General features: G+C 42.5%; 1 protein-coding gene across 3 annotated transcripts in view; it reads left to right on the top strand.

Annotated features, from left to right (window-relative positions):
• Positions 1 to 25550, top strand: part of Prkcq (protein kinase C theta) — a 129172-nt gene that overhangs the window by 32927 nt on the left and 70695 nt on the right. Inside the window, exons 1-4 of one of the 3 annotated variants that reach the window (XM_036188607.1) lie at positions 5931 to 5952; positions 17556 to 17682; positions 22506 to 22705; positions 24036 to 24096. In XM_036188607.1, coding sequence (XP_036044500.1) covers positions 17565 to 17682; positions 22506 to 22705; positions 24036 to 24096 — 379 coding nt within the window. In that variant the 5' untranslated portion in view covers positions 5931 to 5952; positions 17556 to 17564. Of the gene's footprint in view, positions 1 to 5930; positions 5953 to 14365; positions 14390 to 17555; positions 17683 to 22505; positions 22706 to 24035; positions 24097 to 25550 lie in introns of those variants that run through there. The other 2 variants (XM_036188604.1, XM_036188605.1) reach the window with 2 other exon arrangements.

Raw genomic sequence — 25550 nt, 5'->3', positions numbered from 1 at the left:
CCATCCTGCCAGCCCGTTTGTTTGTTTTAATTCCACTGAAATACACGTGTTTTGAGGATGGCGTTCCTGTTCCCACCAGTGTTCTCCCATATTCCATACTCAATCAATATCCACAGTGTAATTGTTGTCACTGAACTGATTATTTACGGAATATTTCCAGAATTTGAATGCAATGATGATTCTCCAAGATGGCAGCTTTCTGTCAGTACATTAGCCTCAGTATCACGGAGAGCCCAGCTATTGCGCCTGAGGGTGTCACAAATGGACTGTAGAGATTGATCTCTTCCCTGTCATTTTATGGTGAAGAAGCTGGGCCTCAGGGGTACAGTGATATTCCTCAGTTCCTCTCTGAGCCTTGCAGTGGCTTCTTCATCCATTCAGGATGCATGAGCATGCTCTACGGCCAGAGCCACCATGCACCTGTGTAGCTCTGCCCCTGCCTCTACTGTCAGGAGTGCCCTGGAAAAGTATGTGATTGCTTTCCTTAACCTTAATCTTCCCCGCACCCTTTCTCTCTCTCTGTGTGTGTGTGTGTGTGTGTGTGTGTGTGTGTGTGTGTGTGTATGTGTGTGTGTGTATACATAAGTGGGTATGTGCATGTCAAGGCTAGAGGTCAATTTTAGACATCTTTCTTAGTGACTATCCACATCATTTTTTGAGACACAGTATCTCACTGAACCTAGAACTTGCCAAGAAAAAAAAAAAAAAAAAAAAGCTAAGCTGGTCAGAAATCCACTGTTCTCCAACTCTTCAGTGCTGGAATTAGAACCATACACCAGAACTGGAGTCCACATACTTGCCCTGCAAACACTACTGAGTTTTCTTCCCACCCCGTGATTTTAAACCTAATGGAGTAGAGTTGCTTTGAGCTCAGCATTTTAATAAATTCATGTAGCAATGAGATATGACCTAGAGAATAGGAGAAATCATTTGCAAGTTAAATATGAATATATTTTGGTGAATGTGCAAAGAGTAGATATTACTTCACTTGGAAAGGGAAGCTTGGAGGTGATTTTAATATGCAGCACAAACATGAGAATAAATAAGAAGGGAAAAGAATAACAGCTTGGAGTACATAGGAGAATTTCCGCTTATTTGTTTTTTAAGAAATACATAAATGGTAGTAATGAGAAAGACTCAATCTAGGCATCCTAACATTCACCTCGGCCTCACCAGATTTCCATTTTTGTGGAATTGCTGGATTAGTGAGCTCTTAAGTTAGTGAACGTCTACTTCCATTTCACTGAAATGTTTGCTGGCGTGGCCTACAGTGCTCCGGGTAGGAACGGGAAAACATGCAGCTAGAACTTAGGAAGCAGAGATCAAATTCCAGACCTCGGAAATAGGAGGCCTTCAGACTTGTTTCCATCACTCCTCATGTTGCTCTGACAAACACCACTCAAGGCAGAAATGTTTATCATTTGCGGCCATAGTGTGAGGCTGCAGTCCGTCATGGCAAGGAGGTCATGGCAGCAGCAGATGAGGCTCCTTGATTGCCAGCTTAGCACCGAGTCCACAGTCAGAAGCCAACAGAGATGAATGCTGCTGGTGAGCTCACTTTCTCCTCCTGATTCCTGATTCGGGCTGGGACCTCAGCCCATGAAATGGTACCTCCCACATTTAGGGTGGGTCTTTCCAACTCCATTAACCTAATCTAGAAAATCCCTCCCAGACCTATCCGAAGGGTTGTTTCCATTGCAACTCTAAATCTCATCAAGCTGAAAATCAACATTAACCCTCACAGTACTTGTTTCTGCTCTAGTCACTAGCATTTGTATGGGTCTACGTCTCAAAAGAGGACTGAGAAATCAGGCCAAATTTCCAGCTGACTACACAGAACAGGATGGGTCAGTTGAATGTCAGAGCCAAATGGTGACACAGGCTGCTGGTAAACTAGGTGAAGGCCAAACTGAGATCTTGCTTCAGTACAAGCCTTTATCCATACTCAGCACTTCAAAAGGTCAAGAGCAAAGTGGGACCCATGTCTGAAGCCACCTGCAACTCCTGCTCCAGGGGAGCAGGAGCCCCCTGCTGGGCTCTGCTGCTGTCTGTACTTACATGCACTTGTCCACACACCGACATACACAATACACATAATTATAAATAAAATAAACCATTACAAGAAAATGAGCACACTGGGGAGCTAGGACTTTAGAATGTTGTGATGGACAGAACAGGGGAATTTTAGTCAGCTTCTATTTCCAGATGAGTTAACTGTTGAATGCAGCCTCCTCAAAAGTCCATTTGTTCTTGGCCTGCACTGATGCACCTTTAGTGGGTTCTACTCTAACTTCTGTTCAAATAATATCTGAAGAATATTGCTTATTCTGGATATGTTTTATAAGCACATTGGCACAAAGAAAAATGTCTGCCTTCACTGAGCCTTTAAGGTCATATAAATCAAAACAAGTTGTACATCACAACTATTACAGCAACTGTTACCAAGAAGGAAGTAGATAAGGGTGAATGCTATACAAAATAGAACCCCATGCCTTGCTGACAGAAATATAAATGGTACATTCACTGCAGAAAATGATACAGTGGTTCCTCAACCAGATGAACAGAATTATCACCCGATCCAGCAGTTCCCTTCTTAAGTGCACCCAAAAGAATTGAAATAAGGACTCGGATGCTTCTTCACATCACCACTATTCAGTGTACCCCAAAAGTAGGGGCTGTTTATCAAGAGGAGACTAGACAAACAAATGTGGCATATCCACAGTGTGATATTATCCATCCTTTCAAAGGAGCAGGGGACTTGGGAGACAGTTCGGTCAAGAAAGGGATTGCTGTGCAGGCATGATACCTGGGTTTAACCCCTGAAACCTGTCTTAAAAGGCCAAGCTTGGTGTTCCACACTTAATTCCACAGCTTGGGAGATGAAAATGACAGGTGAGTCCCTTCGGCTTGCTGGCTGGCCAGCCTACCTAAGTTGGTGAGTTCCTGAATTGGTGAGTTCTGGGCCAATAAGAGATCCTGTCTCAAAAAAACAGGGTGGACTGTGCCCTGTGAAACAACATAAGGTTTACCTTTGGCTTCTACACACATGGAACACACACACACACATACACACACATACACACACACACACACACACACACACACATGTGCGCACACGTATACTGCAGAACAGATGAACCTTAAAAACATATATGTAGGGGGAAAAAGGTTTCAACAACATGTACCTAGAGCAGCCAAGTCTATTGGGTTAGAAAGCAGTAACATGGAGTGCTGGGTGTGTGGATGTTAGTGTTCATTATTCAGAGTTTGGGCTTAGAAGGATAAAAATGTTCTGGAAACTGGTTGCAGTGGTAATTGGGCAGTGCTTTGAACATGCTAGGGTCATTGAATTGTGCGCTTCAAAATTAGCATGGTAAAGTTTATGTTTAGTGTGTGTCACCAACACAAAACCTAGTTAGTATATGCTCACTACTCTGACCGTTAACTGCTGCCTGTGCAGAGGTGACCACAATCAATGAGTCTGGACAACTGGAGAAAGAAAAGCTCCCTAGATGGGTTGGGGCTGTTTGTTATGGGGAAACACGGGTGAAACAGCGTGACAGCCCTTCATGAACTAAGAGGATCCACAGTGGCAGAGTCATTACCCTTGGGTACCTTTTCAGCATAGCATGGTGACAGAACGAAGATCAGTGGGAGAAGTGATATATGGGGGAAATGACAGACATTTCAGAGTAGGAAAAAAAACCTCTGACCTTCCGTGGAGCCCATGATTAGAGAGCCAGAAGGCCTTGATAACATTAAGGATACGGAAAAACAACGCAAATTCTCCATTTTTAAATGGTGATTGGATATTCTGAGGGCAGGTGAACTAATGCAAATGTGCCCTGAATTAAAGAGCTGTTCCCAGTGTCCTTCCAACCGAGCAGTGCTGCCAAAGATTGGAATGGAGGATTTGGGCTTCACAGCTCCCAATGGCAGTGCTTCTCTCTCCTAAAAGGCTACTCCGACGTGGATTGTACACCCTCAGTCTGTACGGAACCTGGCTTCCCAAGCTCATCACCGGAGTTCCAGCAAGGAAAGAACTGGATGTTGGAACAAACAGGTTAGTCTAGCATTCTAGTTCCTTCTAACTCTGCTGTCTCCAGACTCAACCACAGGAGCTGCCGGTGTTCCGCCACCCTGGAGCAACATCAGGAATCTGGGAAAGAGGAGTTTCAGCCAGGTGCTGAAGACAGAGCCTGAGAAAGCAGCAGGAACTCCTGGTGGCAGCAAGTGAATTAATCCTACCAAGAACTGGCTTTCCGATTTCCCCCCTATTTTGCCTAGAGGCTAGACTTCTCATTTATATTGCTTGCTTTTTATTGTCACATCCCCAGTGAGGAAGCTCTCAACCAAGAAGCCTTTAGGGAAGAAGGAGTACGGGAAGGGCAGAAGTGGAACCAGAGGAAATAGTGTGTGTTCTGCATTTCCTGGATGTCTGGTATAAAAACCTGAAGACAGGGTGTGGCTTCATCTTTGGGAGCAACTGGGGTGACGGGGTGACAGGGTGACAGTATCTTTGGAGAAGACTAGAGAAACATGAGATAGACAATCATCGTGAAAGACAAAAGTCATCTTTTAATCACCATGCCTCTGCTAGAAGGAACAGCTGCAGAGCAGGCAGTGAGAGCCCAAGGACCCTGACAAAGATCTCAACCCAGCTCCCTCAGGAGGATGTCATTCAAAATAATTAGTTATAGAATAGCACTTAGCTTACTGAAGATCAAATAATTGCGAGCTTCCAGAATAGACCCCGAGGGAGGAAGGAACATTTGTTGCATTGTGCCTGGGGGAGCTTCTGTGGCACAATGGTCTCACTTCTCACTTGACTGTGACACGCTGCAGAACTGGGCAGACAACTTCATCTCTCAGAGTCAAGGTCTCCATCTGTAAAACAGCAGCAAGATACCCCAACATGTGAGTCACTGAAATGGGAGAAATGAAGAATTGCTTTGACTACATATTGTAATTTTTAGCCTCTGTGGCCATAATTTTTTTCCTAAAAGGTAAGTTGAGGTATAGATGAATAAAAATTATTTCTTCATTAGAAAAATATGAAATTTCATTTTGAAAAAGAAAACAAGGGAAAAGCAAATGTCTGCGAATGTCTTGAGAGATTATCTTCATATTGTTGATTTATGTTGGAGGATCTGCCTACCCTGGGCTACATCAGCATCACTTCCTGAGCGCCTAGTCCTGGACTGAATAAAGGAAAAAGTTGGCTGAGCACTGATATGCATCAATCCATTGCTCTCTGCTCTTGACAGTGGATGTAATGTGACCAGTTCTCACAAGTCTCTTGCTGTGACTTTCCCACAATGATAGACTGTAACCTTGAACTCGGAGCCAAATAAAACCTTTCTCCATTAAATGCAGGCACTCTCTCAGCCGCCCCATGATGGTGTACCTAACCCCCAAGTGGAATGTGGGAGGATTTACTAGGCACAGCAAATCCACTGTAAGTCCACCACAAAATGTTTTCCTAGCACCATGTACTACTTTAAAAACTGACCATGTGTGAATCCAGCATGGTGGATGACAGTCCCCTGGGGAAATATGTATTTGTTAATTTGTGTACTTTGAAGTTGAGGATGACTTCAGTTTTCTGAATTGAGAATTTCCCATTGTGAGGCCTGCAGGATTCTTCCGTGGTTGCCTAAATCACTTTCCACACATAAACCATCATGATGGATTGGCCTTCAACGGAACAGCAACCTGTCATATTACTAACTCCTATCAAAACTGGAGATCTCAATGGGTGCGACACTGACCTGGCACTGGATAAGCAGGCCTCACAGGGACGACGGGCTGGGACTTCAGTGAGAGGACTTGGGGCAGGCAGGCCACTTCAACATGAGCAGAAGTCGTCACTTGAGAAGTCTTCCCAACACTCCTTTCCTGTCTGCTTTCTGACAGGACTGGCCCATCCTACTTGACAAAAAGGATGATGATGTAAGGATTTTCCTTTTCTTAAAATTTCTTGTATTAGTTATACCAGCAAATCACTTTTCCAGGGATTCTTAAGTTAGCATACAAAGTGATGTGTTTCATGAATGCATTTGCACATGTAAATGAAAGTTTTCTCTCATTTGCCCCTCGGGTGCCCCATCCTCCCTGCCGCTCTCCTCCCCAAGAGTCCCACACCCTCTGCTTTCCTGCCCTGTGGGTTACATTGCCTTTTTCTCCCTCTCCTCCCTCCCTAGATTTCTTCCTCTTGGCTCCTACCCCTCTCTACTTTCATTCCCTACACACATGTATATTTATTTATTCTAATCATTTGTAAAAATCAGAATTGTGAACTCTAAAAATAATCATATAAAATCACCTAAAATCAAATCCACCCAAGATAACATTTTGATCCAACCTTTCTCCCACTAAAATTTATGCATACATCTTTAGAAATAAGCTCTTGTTATAAATACTATGATTATATGCCTCTGATATAGCCACATATTATGCAAATATTTTTACTTTAATGAGTCATAATTAGTTCATTGTAAAATATCCCATTGTAGTACAGACCATATGATTAAGCAATGTCATGTTTTTTTATATTAGTTCATGCCAGTGTTGTTATTATGAAATAATTCTGCAATAGGCATTCTTGCAAGGTATATCTCCATAAATGCACCTTATTCTTTATTATTTAACTATATTATTTAAATTACTTAATACATATTTTCTCTCCTTTTCATAAGATTTATTACTTTCATTTGTGTGTGTGTGTGTGTGTGTGTGTGTGTGTGTGTGTGTGTGTGTTGTGTGGGTGCCCACCAGAAGAGGCTATCAGATCCTCTACTGTTAGAAGTGCAGGATCTGTGAACCACCACTTGTAGGTGTTGGGAACAGAACTCAGGCCTTTGATAAGAGGAGTACATATACTTAACAGATAAGTCATCTCTCCAGTCCCCATATTTTCTGTTATAGAGATTGTACATCCCTTATGGCCAGATCTGATTCAGAATCCATCTATTATAAAGAAGATGAAATTATATTACCAGTAAACTACACATGGGGTCATATTAATCATTTGTCTCACAGATAATTTTGCTACAAATTTAATTTGTATCACAAGATAAATCTTTTTCCATTTTCAGAGCTTTATAAGTTTTGAAGTTGTATAAATGGGATTATGTACTTGGCTAATTTACATATTTTTGGTTTCTAGTGAAACTTAACCCTTTGTATTCTATTTGCTATTCATATCATTTTTCATATGTTGCCTGTGTTGGTCTTGTTCTATACTTTTCTTAGGGTGTTTGTATTTTTCCTGATGGTTAAGAGGTTTTACATATGAGTCAAAAGTATAGTCACATGTTTTACAAAATTGTGTCTGTCATTTAAAATGCTTTCTTAGTGTTCATCACAATTGGCTTTTACATAAAAAAGTGCTGACATGTTTTCTTTATGGAGCTTCCCTCTGGTGTCATATCCGGGGAGTCCTTCCTAGTTTCAAATGATTCAAATCACTAATGGACATTATGTAGTACCTTTCCTGGTTGACTAGTTTCATTTCTATATGTCTTCTAGCCACCCAAATTTTAATTTGATGTTGGCTTTGACATAGGCTTTAATCAAAGGACATAGTCCCGTGTACTAACAAACCTTCCATTTCTTTCTTTTTGTTTTTTTGTTTTGTTTTGTTTTTTGTGTTTTGAGACAGGGTTTCTTCTGTGTAGCTTTGTGCCTTTCCTGGAACTCACTTGGTAGCCCAGGCTGGCCTCGAACTCATAGAGATCCACCTGCCTCTGCCTCCCCAGTACTGGGATGAAAGGTGTGTGCCACCACCACCCGGCTACGTTCCCTTTCTTATTGTCTTTAAATATCATTTTAATTATATACAGAACTTATATACACATGTATACATATCTTAATCAATTTCAGATCTTCTATTTTGTTCTGTTTATCTGACCTTCTCTTTTAACACCAGTTCTACACTGGTGTTTTCCATGATTACATAGAATTTTCTCTATCCATAAGGACTGGTGGAGAGGGGGAGATGATCGGGTAGAGCACATAGAATTTTTCGGACAGTAACAATGCTCCACGTGGATTCTATTGTTGTGGGAACGTGGCCTTATTTGTCTATCCAAACCCATAAAAAGTTCAGCATCAAGAATGACCCTTATTGAAAACTGAATCTTCTGTGTGACGATGGTGATTGAAACAGATGCGCCACTCCAGTGTGGATATGGGGGCTAGGGACGCTATGTGTGAGTGGAATGGGACTGGTGGGAACCCTCTGCACTTCTCTGCTCAGTTTGGCTGTAAACTTGTTCCATAAAATAAGATACATTAAATGAAACAAATACTAGACAATGCTGCTGAAATCATGGCTCCATTCCAGTGAGGAATAGAAAAAGGCAAATAGAGCATCAGCTAGATTGTGTTTTAGCAAGAATTATGATTCAAATACTTGGTTATTATACAATAGTATTTATCAAACTCTATAGTGAAGGACTAAGTTTTAGAAAACCCCATTTTCTGTAAGAGCTCAGCTATCTTTGTTTTTAGTTGGAAATCTATTTGTTACACTTGGATTAGTTACATTGTCCATTGTGGCAGAATGCCTGTGTAAGCAACCTAAAGGAGGAAGGACTTACTTTAACCCTTTGTTTTGGAGATTTCAATCCATCATAGCTGGGAGGGACAAAGTTGGACGGTTCCCATCCTAACAGCCAAGAAGCACAGAAAAGGCATGGAAGGAACCAGGCTGAGCAGCTCTAATATTCCATGCAGGAGCACAATCCATCACTCAGTCATCTTCATAGGTGAATGATGTCAGAGCAATGGATTCAGGGAATAGGAAGATGGTGGACTCTAGGCTCCTTGTACCACTTCACAGAGAAGACAGATAATATGGATATCTTACGTTGGTTTCTCTGAGTTTCAATTCTATTGTCTGTTAATCTGTTACATGAGAATCTAGACCAAATGGCTACTAAGGACCTTTAAATTTTCAAAATGGGAGAGAGATTAGGGAATTCCTACTCTGACTTATTCACTGCTCTTATAGTTTGAATCTAAAATTTCCCCCAGTTTCATGTTTTGAATGAATGTCCCTCCCTCGTGTCCCAGTTAGTTTTAACTGTCAGCATGACACAGCCTACAGTCACCTGAGAAGAGAGCTTCATCTGAAGGATTGCCCAGATCCGTTTGCCTGTGGGCATGTGGAAAACTGTCTTGATTGATGCCTACCGGGAGGCCCCAGCCTACTGTGGGTGGCACAATTCCCCATGCTGGTGATCTTTGTCTATATAAGAAAGCATGAGTGAGCAAGTCAGAAAGCAGCATTCCTCCATGATTTCTGCTTCAAGCTCCTCTTGAGTCCCCAACTTGACTCCCCGCAAGGATGATGGACTGTGACCTGGAAGTGGAAGCCAAATAAACCCTTTCTTCCCCTAAGTTGCTTTTTCTCATGGTATTTGTCACAGCAACAGAATAAAACTAGAACAAATGGTAATGTGAGTTGGGGAGGCTGTACGGGGTGGGCAGGTTGCTGACAGAAGGTCATTTAGAGCAGTTCTTTGAAGGTTATACCACATCCCTGGTTCCTGTTGTCTGTACTTCCTGGCCGGCCGTGATGTGAATGGCATCTGCCGCATGCCTCCACTGACATGCACTGAGCTGCTCTGCTCTCTCTCCCTGCTATGATGGGTTAAAACTCTGTAACTGTAAGCCAACATGAATCATTCACCTCTTGTTTCTGTCAAGTGTTGTGGCCACAGGGAAACAAAAGTAACTAGTATGATTGCTGTAGTATACTTGATTCATCCATTCACTTGTTCATTGTGAACATATTATAAGTCAGTCCCTATGTTCTCTGTAACCTTAATGTACGGGAATGGGAATGAGGGAAACAGAGAGAGACAGATTATCCTAATTCCCTGTGATTCCTTCTCACTGTGAGCCCAGAAGTCACTGAACTTGACAAGGTGATGGTAGATGAGGAGCACAGAGTAGGGTAATGTTTTAACCATTGCCACTTTGGTACATTGATTTAGAAGGAGGCTTCTCATCCTCAGCTATGCTGGCATATTTACTATGGAGCACCACCCTGGGCATTGTTGGTTGCTTAGTAATATCCTTGGCCTTCACCTATAGCCAACAGCATCTGTTCCCTCTATTTATGACAGCCACGTCTACTTACTGTCTTTAAACTTGAACAAATGTCCACTGGTTGAGGCTTAGACCCTCCTAAGACACAGGCACTGTGCTAGATGCTGTGCAAAACAAACGAGCAGGAAGATGCAGGCCTCACCTGGGTGGTTCACTCTAGTGCAGATTCTGTATCTTGAGTGAGCACCAGGCACCTGGAGCTCTTACTGAAGCTCGACTTGCTAAGCTCGGCAGTTTTAACATGGCAGATCCAGAAGGCTAGAAGGTTTGCTTTGCTAGAGACTTTTCAGGTGATGCTGATATTGGAGGATCTCCCAGGGACATATTTTAGGTATTACCGAGCTTCTGTCTACATCCTTTAGGGAGGTATTACCTGCTGCATCTGTGGCCAAAAATAGAGTAAAACTAATTCTTTCACTCATGCCAATTCATATTTTATACTTTATAAATTAGGTCTCGGGAGCCAGTGAGATGGCCCGGTGAGTAAAGGGGCTTGCTGCCAAGCCCAACGACCTGAGTTTGCTCCCATGACCCACATGGGGAAAGAGAAAAACCATCTCCTGCAAATTATCTTCTGACCTCTACACACATACTGTGGCACATGTGGACCCCTCCCCAACCACGCATGTGCTCATACATACAAATAGAAAATTAAAATGTCTTTCTAAAAAACGTTGAAAAAGAGATGAACTGATTAGTCAAACCACAATTCACGAGATGTCAGAGGAAAAAAGTAGAGACTCCTGTAAGTTGGGGCAGCAGCAGTAAGGAATGGGCTTCTCTAACACGTTAATCTTGGCCTCCTTCTAATTAGCAAGTCAGTAGTAGTGAACAGGCTAACCCAGAAATGTGGATGTTGCCTAGTTTTATAGTTTACATGGAGTTGAAGCTTCAAACTCTGACACCAAGTTTTTACAATCTGTTTATAATTAGGGACATTTCAGTATAAGAACAAGACATGGGCAAGTCACATGGACCCAAGCACAGACATCTGTCCACATTTCTTTCCTTCTGATCCCCTTCCCTGGGCTATCATGTCTGTGTACCTGCAGTATCCTTATGTGACAGAAATGACCCACATCAGCATTATCTGTCCACACTAGTGCAGAGAGGACTCCACCTGATACTGTTCTGTGCAACACCATCGGTTCATCTGAGGACAGCTATTTCCGCTCACTGTGGCAATACCAGCGCACACTGTATTTTCTCTGAAAAGTGTCACACACCCTCAGGAGGAAGTGGGGTGTGGTGTTAATGCAGCAGTAAACACAGGAGTGTTTTGCCATTGGTGTGCCCTGCAGTGACAGCTCACTCTGCTGTTTCTCCTCCTGTCTCCGACACCACGTCACAGCTCTCTGCTCACAGGAGAAGAAGGCCAGAAAGTGAAGGTTGGGGTCTTAGTGCTTCTTTTCCTGCTCCCTCAAAGAGAAGAGGCCAACCCCGAACTGGGGCCTCATGGCTTATTTAGAGTTAAGTCCCTATCAGATCCATGGATCCAGTACAGCACCTTACCACCTGGTTGGTGGGTTAGCCAATGTTGATTGAATAAATGTTTGTGTCACCTCATCCACTTGGTCAGTAGTTTAGGCTTGTTCTAAGCTTATGAAGTGAGCCATAGTATGAGGTATTATATTTTTATTAAGAAGCACTTCAAAGGATATCTCAGGAAATCTTACAGGATCACAAGTAACTTCCCCTACTGGCCACTCATAAGCATTAATTCTTTGAATCTTCAGAACATGGACAGACCCAATCCCTTGGAGATTTCCAGGAGATGGGTCTACTATATGCCTCATTTTGCACATATGTACACATAGTCACAGAGTTGCAGACATTGGATTAAGGTAGGGGGTTGGAATATGATAGAGCTGACTTTATCCTGTGGTAGTGTCATTGCAAACCTATGAGCAGCTTCATGTTTTCACTCATCCCAGGGTCCCTGTGCCCCTGTGAATATTGAGAAACAGATGTTAGATGACAGTGAAACCCTGTGCTCTGGGACTTCAGCCTCAGCTTCTCATCAGGTGTCTTTGGGCCCAGGCCCAGGTTTGGCTTACCTGTTCCACGTGGTGCAGTTTTCTTCACCAAGCATCAGCTTAGCAGGAGGAAAGAGGAGAAGTCACGCTGGTCTGGTGCATCAGGAAGAAGGCGAAGTCACAGCATCTCAGAGGTAGCTTCAGGGATGCTGACACAATAGCATCACAGAGATCATCTTTTCAGGGTCAACTTGACACGAGGAACAGAACCTTAAATTATGTGTGCTCCCTAACACAGCAGCATCTTCATGCTTGTCTTTTCACAGACAGGATTGCTGGCTGCCAGCATGGCTCTGGCTTCAGTGAGAGACCCTGTCTCAAGGGGAAAAGGCCAGAGAGAGATAGAGCAGGACACTGGACATCCTCTTCTGACCTCTGAACAGGTGCACAGTCACATGTACTCAAATACTCACTTGCTTATAAGCTACATACACCCCTACACACAAACATACACAAGGCACACATTAAAGAAAACTCTGAATAAGTTTAAAATAAAAATTCTGGGTGCTAAGAAAGCATTCGGTTCTAGTCTACCTGACAATGTTAGGCTTTTGCCTATAAAATAATAATTTTTTGCAGTATTTAGTGTTCAGTATTTGGGAAGATAGACATGGTAGGGTATTAAAACAAACTGCAGATTCTTTAAGAGAATAGGGAGAGCATACTCCCACCCCTGGAGTCAAAGCTAGCCTGGAATTTTCTTTGACCAGTTATATGTGACAGAAGGATGTTGACTGAGTTCCATGACCAGCCTTGAAAGGCTCAGCAGTGTCCTTCCCTCTCACGCTCTTCTAGTGCAACTGCCATGCAAACAAGCCCAGGATACTTCCAGGAGGATGAGGGACCTCCTGGAGAGAGAAGCTGAGCTAGCCTAGCTGTCCCCACTGAGCCAGCTCACATGCCATAAGATGTGAGCTGTCCAACTGAGCACATCTCTAATTGAAGGCAATTAATTGTGAGCAATAAATAAACGGTTGGTATTTAAGTGTAGCAATGAAATATTGTCTGTTTTTAAATTTTAAAAATCTGCTAAGTGCTAGGGAGTTGGCCCAGTCAGTAAAGTGTTTGTTATGCAAATATGAGGACCTGAGTTCAGACCCCAAGCACCTGGGTAAAAAAATCTTAGCACCATGCCTGTGTTTGTAATTCCAGTGCTGGGGAGACACAATAAGGAAGATTCCAGGGACTTGTTGGCCAGCCAATCTAGCAAACTTGGTGAGCTCTGAGTTCAATGAGAGATTGCTGTCTCAAAACAATAGGGCAGAGAACAATTGAAGAAAATTTACCAGCATCAGCCTCTTCCCCCACCCCCTGCTGTGGAGATCATGTCATGTCATTCCAGCCATTGAGTTCATGAGAACATCGAACATCAGTCTTCTGTCTATAGCAAATGCTGGGAACTTTCCTTGCTGTCCACTTCCTCTACAACTCTCTTGCATTCCATTTGAGCATCATGTATCTTTACAGGTAAGAGAAATACATGAGTAAAACACCAGTCTCCTCTGTTCCTGGGACCTAGCTTACACCTACTGCCAACTATATCTGACTCTATATAGCATCAAATCTATAAGCCAGAGACAAATTTGATCACATCTAACAGGAAAACATTAAGTTTGGAAGAGTGAAGATCCTTCAGAAATTTCAAGTATATATATGTAATGATAGCATTTTTCAGCTTCGATAGCAAAAACATGGAAAACTGCATGAGTGAGCCACTATCTGTCATGATAAGTGCTAAAACAAGATTATCGTATCAGAGGGTTGTAAGCACTGTATGAGATATATATATAGGGTTTTATGAGGACATGCTAGCAAAGTGCAGACACAGGTCACATAACTCACCCAATATGTGCCCCTAAAAGACTGTTTTTCCCTCTCCTCCTGCCCTATTTGATACAAATCAATAAAGAGGAGAGAGACTATCAGAAAATGTATCATGGTTTTAAGACTAATAACTAATGTTTATTGAGAGTCTAGCGGGTGCCAATCCCATTCTAAGCACCTTTCATGTGTTTGCCATCTAATTCTCGCAGCCTTTTGAGCGTGCTAATGGTATCAGCATTGCTTTCAAATGAGCAATCGAGCAATCGGGCTTAGAGAGGTTAACTAACTCCAGCAGCTGAACTCAGGAGAACATCCATCTTCTGCCTGTGACAAGTACTGGGAAGTCTCCTTAGGGGTGCACTTCCTCTACAGCTGTCTGGGCTCAGTTTGAACATCAGATGCCATTGCAGGTAAAAAGAAATACACAAGAAGAAATGATGTGCAACGTTACTTTTGAGAAGTAACTTCTTTGGCAAAATTGTATTGAACACATACTACAGATGAGATGGGGGAATTCGCTGTGGAAGCATATAGAATCCTGTCTTGGTAGGAAGGGCATTCAGGAACAATATATATATGGGGGTGAGGAACTATGACAGAGTATCTCCAGAATTGGATGAAATAGGAAGATATTTCAGGGACAAGGCACAGTTTTATTCCAAGTCTATAGCTGTGCAACAGCTGTAGTTCTGCAGGATCCTAAGTTAGTTCGGGCTGCTTGGAGATAGTTTGCAGCATGGAGATGAAGATGTCAGGGAACAATAAGTGGCCAAGATCAGATGAGTGTGGGGATGCGATCTAGCTCAGTGTAAGAGTAAAGGGTGGTATAGAATTAAGCTGTAAAGAAAGGGGAAGAGGTGGGGCAGAGATCGTGGAACTAGGTTGTGGAGCTATGGGAGCAGGATAAAGTCACAGCAGAGACCAGTAACCATGACATTAGTCACTGAAATGGAAGAGTAAAAGAAGGAGCAAGATAGCTGGAGGGTAGTGGGAAGGAACTTTAATCCCGGTGTTTGGAGGCAGAGGCAGGACGGTCTCTGGGTTCTAGGCCAGCTAAGTTTACATAGTGAGTTCCAGGTCAACCAGGGCTGTATAGTGAGACCCTATCTCAAAAACATTTTTTAATTATAAAGGGGGTGGGGGGTGCGGATTTAGATGGCATATTCCAGATGGTGCTTGGTGGGTACATACGGGGATGCGTATGGAAACAGGAGAGAGGGCTGCATGTGTGACTTTGTTGCTCAGCTAATGTGGGGAAGGACTTGATCCCTGCCCTGTCAGAAACAGCTTGGCCTGTCAGTCATCTTCCATACACGTCTTGTGACCTGTAGGACTTTTATGGATGGTGAGGGAAGATGAAATTGATGTTTACAGTTCGCCAAACAGAACTTTGCAAGCCCAGTTCTCAGGCATCCTGTGCCTCATGCTCATTTGTTTATAAACAAGGAATTCTCCTATTTCAATACCCAGGAATTTTCCCCTCCTCTCTCCATGAGTTCTGAGTCCCCAAAAGGAACTCATAAAACTTTTCTATGTTAATTTCATCCCCCAGGGTTTATCATAGAGCTTCTTTATTCTTGACATATATGTCCACATAATGCCTGTTCTATCTTCTAGACGTCAACATGTATGTCTTATCATGTCACTGTGGCCAGGCCTTCTGACTAAGCTGGAAAACAGACACTAGCATTGAGTAAACTGTCAAAATACTCTGGGTGAGGTTGCAGAATAAATAAATCCAGAGAAATACATACAAATCTGCATCACTTATTAAATAAGAAATCTCAGCTACCTACACAAGAACACCAGGAGAAGAAAGGGTTTCACTGCAATTTCCTTCCACTCTGTAATAGACACCTACCACACTGTAACACTAACCCTGGCAGACCTAGAGATTTCCATCTGTTCCTAAGACGGATTCATTTTGAGCTGCTGCTGCCCAGTTAGGAGCCAAAATAGCCTGTGATGAGTCACCAGAGGTTAGGGTGGTAGTAACTTGGGCTCTATGAGTCAAGGATTCCTCCAGGTTCAAGTCAAAATGGCCTCCTTCCCTTTACTAGTGTACTGTGAACTGGAACAAGAGAGAGGAAGCAAGGATATTGCTTTATTACTGAACACTAGATGACAGTTTCAGACCTACGAGAACGTACAAAGAAGCAGACAGAAAAAGTAGAGCTAGGGAGACAGGGCCACAGATAAAGTGCTTGCCCCACAAGTGCTAAGACAGGAATTCAAATCACCAGCACCCACCCCAAAGCTAGGCAAGTGTGGCAATAAGCTGCAATGCTAACACTCAAGAGGCTGAGATACAGATCCTGGGACAAGCCAGCTAGCTAGAGTTGCAGGAATTCATGAGCTCTGGGTTGAGCCAGAGACCCTCCCTCAACAAATAAAAGTGGAGAGCAATTGAGAAAGACACCCAGTGTCATTTCCAGGCCTCCCCATGTACATGCACACACAAGTACATGTACCCACACACACATGAACACCCAAATACACATACATGCTCATCACTCACACACATACATACATGCAAGAAAATAACTATAAAGGAAAAGGTGTTAGTTGGAGTAAGTGGGAGAGCAAGCAGAGATGGAGCTACAGATGAAGATTCAGGGTGCTGATGAGACAGCTGGGTGGTAAAGAGCATATGCTGCTCTTGTGGAGGACCAGAGGCAGGTTCCCAGCACTCAAACTGGATGGCTCATAGTTGCCTATATCTCCAGCTCCAGGTGTTCAGCTCTGTCTTCTGGCTTCCTTGGATATGTGCATGTGGTCACACAGACACGCTGACACACACGTAAATAAAAATAATCTTTTAAAATAATAATAATAATAAAAAAAAGAATTACACAAACTCTCAAAACCTGCAGCCAACACTGTGGTAATTTCCATTTAAATCTCCGAAAAGACATATTACAAACCCTGGAGTTTATGAAGTACTTTGCCCTTAGGATGAGACACAATCATACAATGGTCAATGGTGTAGAGGTTTTGAAAGCGGTTTGAACATTCAGTAGCTTAATTGCTTGCATCTGTTTAAGTGTGTGTTTGTCTCTGACAAGAACAAACCATATTGAAAATATCCAAAATAAATACGGATCAGCTGCTAACTGCTGAGAGCCAATTCCTGACACACATAAATAGACTACGTAAGAATGTTGTGGTGTCATATTCAACTGGTATGACTAAAATAGAGTCAGGCTTTATACACTCATTTTCTGGTTACTGTGTTCTGGACACCTACTTGAAGAAGTAAAAAGTTGGAAAATGTTTGCCTTGCTGTACAGCTATCAAACATGACTGTTAGACTGGGCAGAATTAACCCTTAGTTCTCTATAGAGGTTAGCCACAGACTTTCCAGAGAGAGCTCTTCCTCTACAAGCCAGTCTGCAGTTAAGGAAGGACCCAGCATTATGCTTCTCAGAGCAGGATAAGCACATTTGTTCAGATGGATAGCAGGCCCCTTGGAAGTGCTGGCTGTCCGAGATAAAACACTAAGTGGAGATGGAACTCTAAAAATAATCCGTCTTAGGGCTCCGTAAACACAGCGTTTGTCTTTTGTCATTTTTCTAGGGAACAACCATGTCACCATTTCTTCGAATTGGTTTATCCAACTTTGACTGTGGTACCTGCCAGTCTTGTCAGAGCGAGGCCGTGAACCCCTACTGCGCTGTGCTTGTCAAAGAGTATGTGGAATCAGGTAAGTTAATTGGGGTTAGGGTTGGGGGAGGAAAAAGAGGGGGCTAGGCTAGACAATCATGTGGGAGACAATACCTCCCATGATCTTCCAGGACATCTGATGGAACTGAATTTCACAGTTTAGGACACCGTTACCTGACAAAGGCCAAATAATTTCTTAAGGACTCAGGTTTACTGATGGATTATGACCAGGTCAAACAGAGATAAGGAGAATATTAAATTGGGAAATTAGATAAGAAATCTAGTGAGGAGGATTATGTATTACCTGTACTAATAATTCACTATTTTCAATGACTACAAGTAAATTAAGCCTGTCTTTAGAGATCTTGAGATCCACTCTAAAGACTGCTTATTGTATCATTGCCTCAGATGAGAAAGGAAGGATCAACTAGCAGTCTACATGAATAAAAGACTATTTCTGTTTTATTAACTGTGACTATATACTGGCTCTTTGTGATGAGGAGGAAATTTGGGTCTAAGAATGATTTTGTGTGTTTAGAGAACTCTGTCAAAATCCCATTGGGCAAGGAATCCCTTGGTGATCCACACCTCTCATTTCAATGTTCTTAAGTCTCTTCCAAAGGAAAAATAGAAAGCCATTTATCCCAAGACCTTCCCAGCCTTCCTGCCTTATTCTATGTCCCTGCATACAGAAGGGTAGTTGTGGAGAATGTATCTCATTTACATACACACACACACACACACACACACACACACACACACACACACTCGCTTATGGAGAGCCACTGTGAGGGCCCTGGGGCCAGAGCATACAGAAAAGTGCACTAAAGGTGTCCACATGGAGGGCCCGCCCTCTCTTCAGACTTTCCAGTCTCACAGAGGAAGGCGAGTGGGGAGCAAAGTTACAGTGTGACCACTAGCAAAGAGGGCTGAGAAGATAAAGCTCGGCAAGAGGAGAGAGAAGCCAGGGAACTGAACATTACTTTCAATGGTATGCCCCTCAAAGGGTCTTTGTCAGAGGTTGAGAGCATTTGTGGACACCAGAGGAAACCTAGGCAGGCATGCATTGAGAGCCTCTAGCTAGAGGCTGGAAATTGTGAATTCTGAGTTTCCAAATTTTATCATGCTGTGTCCCCCACCCCCATCTCCCTTCATGTTCACTTCATCTCTCTAGCAGCTCCGAGTGCATCAAAGCCTAGGAGACCGTCTGGATGCTCTTGATTTCTGTTCTACTCAGAGTTCTCGACTGTCTTAAAAGTGAAAATGCCGCTTGCTCCCACCTCAATCCTTTCAAATGTCACAGCCATCTTTGAAGTGTAAAATGGCTGAGTTTTTCAAAGCTGCTTTTGACTTAATGGGTCTTGTAGATCGGGTCCTCTTTCCAGCTTCAGGTCTCACTGACATTTGCCTCCTGCCAATCTTTCTTCTTCTCTTCTTTTTTTCCCCTTCCTCTTCTTCTGGCCTTGCTTTTGAACTTGATCTCATCAGCCAAATGGATCAAGAGGCCCTGTCAGAAAAAGAAGAAAACTCTTTTTCCAACAGATTGGCCAGTGGGCTTTGGATATTTACTTTTTATTTTTGTTCGGTTACATTCTAAAAAGAAATCACTCCAGCACTACCTAACTAAAAGATTCCTTCTCCAGAATTTAAACAGGTTGCCATATTTAGGGTGTGAGGTTGCATTTTTCATGTTGAGTCAGGGGAATGGAAGTAAACAGGAAACAGTGCTGTCAGCCTGGGACCCTTTGAAAACAGCAGCCTTCGCTGTACACATACAGACAGGCATGCTGGTTGGTTTTAACTATCAATTTGACAGTCTAGAATCACCTGGGAAGAGCGTCTTAATGAGGAATTACCTAGAGTACGTCAGCCTATGGGCAGTCTTTGGGATTATCTTGACTGTTAATTGATGTAGGAAGACCCAGTCCACTGGGTGGCACCATCCCCTAGGCAGGGGTTCACAAACAGTGTAAGAGGGGGGAAACTAGTCAAAAGCAGGCACTCAAGTAAATAGGCTAGCAAGAGTATATTTTATATTGCTTTCTGCTCTTGGTTATGGTTGTGCTATGGACTAGCTGCCTGAGTTCCTGGCTTGACTTCCTCTTTAATGATAGACTGTAACCCGGGATTTCAACCTGTAGCATGAATCTTAAATGGTCTTATTAATCAAATCAATCCTGAGGCCAGTTATTGGGGTGAATGCTGAAAGATCAGAGAAGCAGAACAAGCCACAGCTATCTCACCTTGCCAATTCCTCAGCTGATACTATTTCCTCAGACTGGATGCCTCTTAGCTGAACTGTGCTGCTCAAAACTCTAAAAGATTAACCAGCTAGTTCCTGGTTTTCATGCCTTATATACCTTTCTGCTTTCTGCCATCACTTTCTGGGATTAAAGGCATAAGTCACCATGCCTGGCTGTTTCCAGCATGGCTTTGAACTCACAGAGATCCACATGGATCTCTGCCTCCCAAGTGATAGGATTAAAGGAGTGAGCTACCACTGCCTAACCTCTATGTCTGTCTAGTGACTGTTCTGTTCTCTGACCCCAGATAAGTTTATTAGGGTGCACAATATTTTGGGGAACATAATATCACCACATCGACCCAGATAAACCTTTCTCCCCTAAGTCACTTTCTGTCAGGGCATTTCATCACAACAACAGAAAAGAAGCTAGAACAACAGGATTCTGAGTGCTGGTCTACTTTTTAAGTAAGTCTTAGCCTAATGGCTGACTCCTGGATGCCTGCCCTTCTCCAAGCATGGAGATTGTTTACAGTAAAGGAGAATAATTTAATAGGGAAGATTAGAGACTGTGATCAATAATATCATAATTGATTTTCAAAGATCCCAATCTATCATTTGTTTTTTTAACATAACCATAAAAATCCCCCCACTTCATAGGAGCTCATGAGTTCCCAACCCCAAACTGGGGAGCTATTGACAGTTGGTGGCTTCTGAGGGAGAATGAGTCAGTTTTCTTTAAAGGTGTGGCTCCTAGTAGGCTGACCAGGCTCCAGTAGATGTCTCCATACTAACGAGTATCTGGAGAATACAAATTGGACTTACTGGAGTATTTACAAAAAGGAGGAGAAGGAAGAGGAGGAGGAGGAGGAGGAAGACAATGAGGAGAAGGAGGAGGCAGAAGAAGACAAAGAGGAGGAGGAGCAGACTCAAAGCTGGGAGGGAGCAGGGTGAGGAGGGTGGATCAGAGGTGGATCTGGGGGGAATTTGAGGAGAAATGAAGGCAGAAACTATGATACATTGCATTCATGTATGAAATTCTCAAAGAATTAATGAAAATATATATTAATTTTTTAACCACCTTCTTCCTATTCAATCCTTAACAGTGCCATAGTTTATACCTCTACTGGCTAAGTTTCCCTAACGTTTGAAATTTCAGCTTTTTCAACTCTTTGTATATCCTCAAGATAAATACGAGCTACTGCTAATGCCCATCCTATTTAGCCTCCTGTGTTATAAAAGAATGTCAGAATAACTCCACATTCCTACTTTAAGCAGATTTGTTTTTCTTTTGTACTACCAATGTTTCTGAATTGCTAAATATGACATTTAATGGGCTTATTCTCCTAAGAAACAATCAAATACTGATACAGTTCTCTGCTACTGAAATGATCAAAGACTATAAAGCAGAGAAAAATCCATTGTGGGTAGATGTAAAGAAATGACTTAATTCCTTTTGTAAACTCCTGTCCCTGCCAGGCAGCTTCTGGAAAAGATTCTTGTAAAGAAATCCACCAGGTCACAGCTCCTGTTCCTGTGAGCAGGACCCTTGTTTTCCTGCCTCTCTTCCCATGCAAGTCTGCTGTTGGCTCTGCTGTCCTTCTGCATCCCTTGCTAGCCTTTGCTTAGGGTGCCTCAGTAGTGTAAAATGTATTTTCACTCAAGGATTAGAGGAGGAAGCTGAGCGTGCAGACACGTGCCTGTGATCACAGCCCTTGAGAGGCTAATGTGGGAAGAGAGAACTCAAGGCCAGCATGGGCTGCACAGTGAATCTGAAACCAACCTGAGGCTATCTAGTGACACACTGCCTAGAAGAAATGAGGGGAGCGGGGGACAGAGGGTAGGGAAGAGGAAGAAGGAAGGACTCATTTGTTTTAAAGGCTGCTGTTTCTGTGTGTTTGTGGCAAATAAAAATTTTTTTTTAATTAAAGGATTCCTTATGAGTTCAACTTATATCATTATGTCTTTCATATAAATTCAGTAGTTTTATGGGGACTTCTCTTTTATCAGATGCCAGTGGAATTAGTCAGTCATATAACTAAGCTATCATAGAATAAGAAACGAAGGTTTTAAAAGGCATAAAAGTTGAACGTTTTTTTTTTTTTTCTTGATTGATGTGTTAAGAGAAGATACATGAATATGGTTGTGTTTCTTGGGTTTTTTTCTTTTTCCTTGTGATTTTTCTGAGATATGGACTTGCTACAAAGCACAGACTGGCTGTGAACTCTCCATCCTCCGGACTCAACTCCTGTGTGCTGGTGTTTCAGGTCTACCACCATGCCCAGCCATAAAGGATTTTTTTAAAGGTTATTTCCTCAGATGCTCACTCTCAAAGCAAAGAAACCCTGACTAGGAAAGGAACATTAGAAGAACATAAGTAGTTCTCAGATGATTGCTGCTTTAAACCATCTATATTGAATTTATAAGACGCAATGTGTTACCTTGCGTCTAACCATGGACCTGTCTTGTTCTGCCCTGGATTATCTCAGAGTGAGTTACTTGAGCCTTTGCCTCAGAATTATGTATATGAGAGCAGTGGGAATGGCACTCACTATTAAATGGAATTGAATTATCCTCCAGAGTTTGCAGAAGAGTAACGGAACAGTATTTTCTCTTCCTAGAAAATGGGCAGATGTACATCCAGAAAAAGCCGACCATGTACCCACCCTGGGACAGCACCTTTGATGCCCACATTAACAAGGGAAGGGTGATGCAGATCATCGTGAAGGGCAAAAATGTGGACCTCATATCAGAAACAACCGTGGAGCTCTACTCCCTGGCGGAGAGATGCCGGAAGAACAATGGAAGGACAGAAATATGGGTAAATATCAGAGCTGTGAACTGTATGATGGGTATGCACCCAAACCTTGAACTTCTGACTCTCCCCCCTTCCCCCGCCATCTCCCAAGTGCTGGGTTTACAGGTGTTGCCACCACACACAGCTGTTGAATAGTTTGACATGTCCCTGTCATCCTTAAGGTGTGAGGACACTAGCTGTGGATAAGCAGGCACCCTACCTCATACTGCTTGGTGATATGATACTTACAGTGACTACACATGAATGTCAGAATGTATTGAAAACCTCAAATCTCTTCGATGCCTATATAGGAGAGGAGTGTCTTAGGTTACAAATAACAGATACTGATTTCTTATTCTTAAGGTACTCCTGGAAATATCATGAACTCTCCTTCATTGGAGAGGTTCTCATCCACTTCTCATCGTGTCCAGATGTGAGAGAACAGAAACAAAACTCATTTCAGATCTGATTTTCTCTCTCAACCCCTTGTTAAGGTTTCTTGCGGCCATAACGAAGTCACTTATCTCATACTAAGAAATATGTCATTCACAATTCATGATGGCACATTAAGTTTTGGAAAATCTGGGTTATAACTGTGTGGGCAGTAGATGTTTAGAAATAGGAAAAAGGAAAGCAATACATGAAAAAATTAAAACAAGCAAATGAGAATTTCTGGGATACAAAAAACAGATGACATATGTCTACTAGATGAGTAGCCCATATAGCAAGAGAAAGCCCCTCAGAGCAGGATCTATCTTTACTATCTAAGACCTACTTTTTCAAGTGAGCAAGTCTGGGCATCCAGGATTCTTCTGTCATGATTGATATATTGGGCTATGCTCTTAGGCTCTTCAGTAAGAACCCTGAAGAAAAACAGAATCTGTTTTTGAATTTTGTTTCTTCTGTCTTTTTGTTGTTTGTTTTGGGTTGGGTTGGGTTTTTTGTTTTGTTTTGTTTTTCAAGACAGGGTTTCTCTGTGTAACAGTTCTGGCTGTCCTGGAACTGGCTTTGTAGGCCAGGCTGGCCTCGAAATCACTGAGACCTACCTGCCTCTGCCTCCCAGGTGCTGGGATTAAAGGCGTGCGTCACCACCACCACCAGGCCGTTCATCTGTCAATTTTGATCCTCAAGTAAATTGAGTGAATTGCCAAAGCATTCCATAAAAGGACAGCCACTGTCCCAGGTACTGCACAATTCTGGTGATAGTGAGCATCGTGATGATGATCTTGAGCAAAGAAGAGCTGAGATCTTTTCTCTAGTGGAAACCTGCCATCAGCCACATAGCTAGTTAGGAGGTCCTAGAGCTGGGGCTGGCTTCCCATTCTGACGATGTTTCTCTCCTTCTCTCGCCCAGTTAGAGCTGAAACCTCAAGGCCGAATGCTCATGAATGCAAGATACTTTCTGGAAATGAGCGGCAAGTGACATTTCTTCTTCCTGTTTGGGGGTGAGGAGGGCATGGCCTATTCAGTGCAGGCTCATTTTGCTTCTGCAGTATCCTAGAAAAGAATTAGGAGAAAGGAGAAATGCAAAGAATTCTATTAAAATTCTCAATGGTGCTCAGGCAGGAATTGAAAACAACGGTCCTGGCTAGACAAACAAAGAACAAATACGAACACATGAGCATGTTATAAATGTAAACATAAAACCTTTACCGAGCTGGTCTTTCAATGATTTAAATTCACAGGCCTGGTGCTTTTCTATCTATTTTAGTTTGGGATTTGATGTGAACACAAAAGGCTGCTCTTGCATTGTTGTGTGTAAGCACATTGCCTATTTATAAACAATGTTCTATACCCAGCATCCCACTATCCTACATACAAAATAAGAACTTGAAAATATCTTCTATAAAACTACTATCAAATGTGAAGGCCTAAAAAAAAAAAAAAAAGAACAGAAAAGAAGAAAAGAAAAAAAAAGGAAAGAAGAGAAACGCATTGCCAAAGAGTTTCAGTTCCATGTCACACATAAACTTGGGTCCCGGAAGTTAAGCTTACAAGCACTGTGTTCTGGGTGCCTGTGCCAGCCAGTCTGTACTGTCTCTGTGAATTAAATGCTACTGTATTGGTTAAATTATTAAGGCCACTCCACGTAGTTAAAAGGGAGGTTTATTTTGTGGGGTAACTTACAAATGAAGGGGTAGGTTACAGGGTCTGGCAAGGGTATAGCGCAGTCCGGCGGTGTTGCTGGAGAACTCTGCTCAGTCTACCTCCAGCGTCCAGGGTCCGGGAACCAAGAGCCCGAGCTCTTCCCGATCCTTCTTCGTCTTCCGCTTCCTCCTCTGCCCCGCCTTGTGGGCGTGACCATTACCGAAGCCTCAGTGGGGGTTGGAACTTCCAGGCCAATGCTGGGATGGCTACCCACTACACTACTGTTTATAAAAATTTTAAGCCACAGAATAAGCATGTGAACTTAATGACAAACTGACTGTTTTTAGTAAATTATGTGTACTTCAGGTTCAGTATCTCTTATCCAAAAATGCTTAAGACCAGAAGGGTTTCAGATTTTGAATTATTTGGGGAGTTGGAGGTATTTGTTATTTAGAGATTTGAATTCAAGTCTAAACAGAAAATTCTTTTATGTTTCATAAAAGTGTTACACACCCACCTGAAGATAATATTATATATTTCAAATAATTTTGTACATGAGGCAATGGTTTGTGGTATAGAAATTTCTAGTTGTGTATTTTATCTGTGCTCAAAATATGTTTATCATTTGGGATTTTGGACTTTGGGATTCAGGATATTCAAACTGTACCAACAAGAAATGAGTTTTAGTTAAGAGATTTACACTGTTTTTATTTAACATATGTAAGTCCTAAGATGCCCAGATTCAAATAGCATTATGAGACAAATAGGGAACACTTACCAA

This window comes from Onychomys torridus, chromosome 5 (assembly GCF_903995425.1).
Source record: "Onychomys torridus chromosome 5, mOncTor1.1, whole genome shotgun sequence".
Classification (NCBI taxonomy): Eukaryota; Metazoa; Chordata; class Mammalia; order Rodentia; family Cricetidae; genus Onychomys; species Onychomys torridus.
Note: the sequence above shows the minus strand (reverse complement) of the source record. Positions and strands in the feature narration are given on the sequence as shown.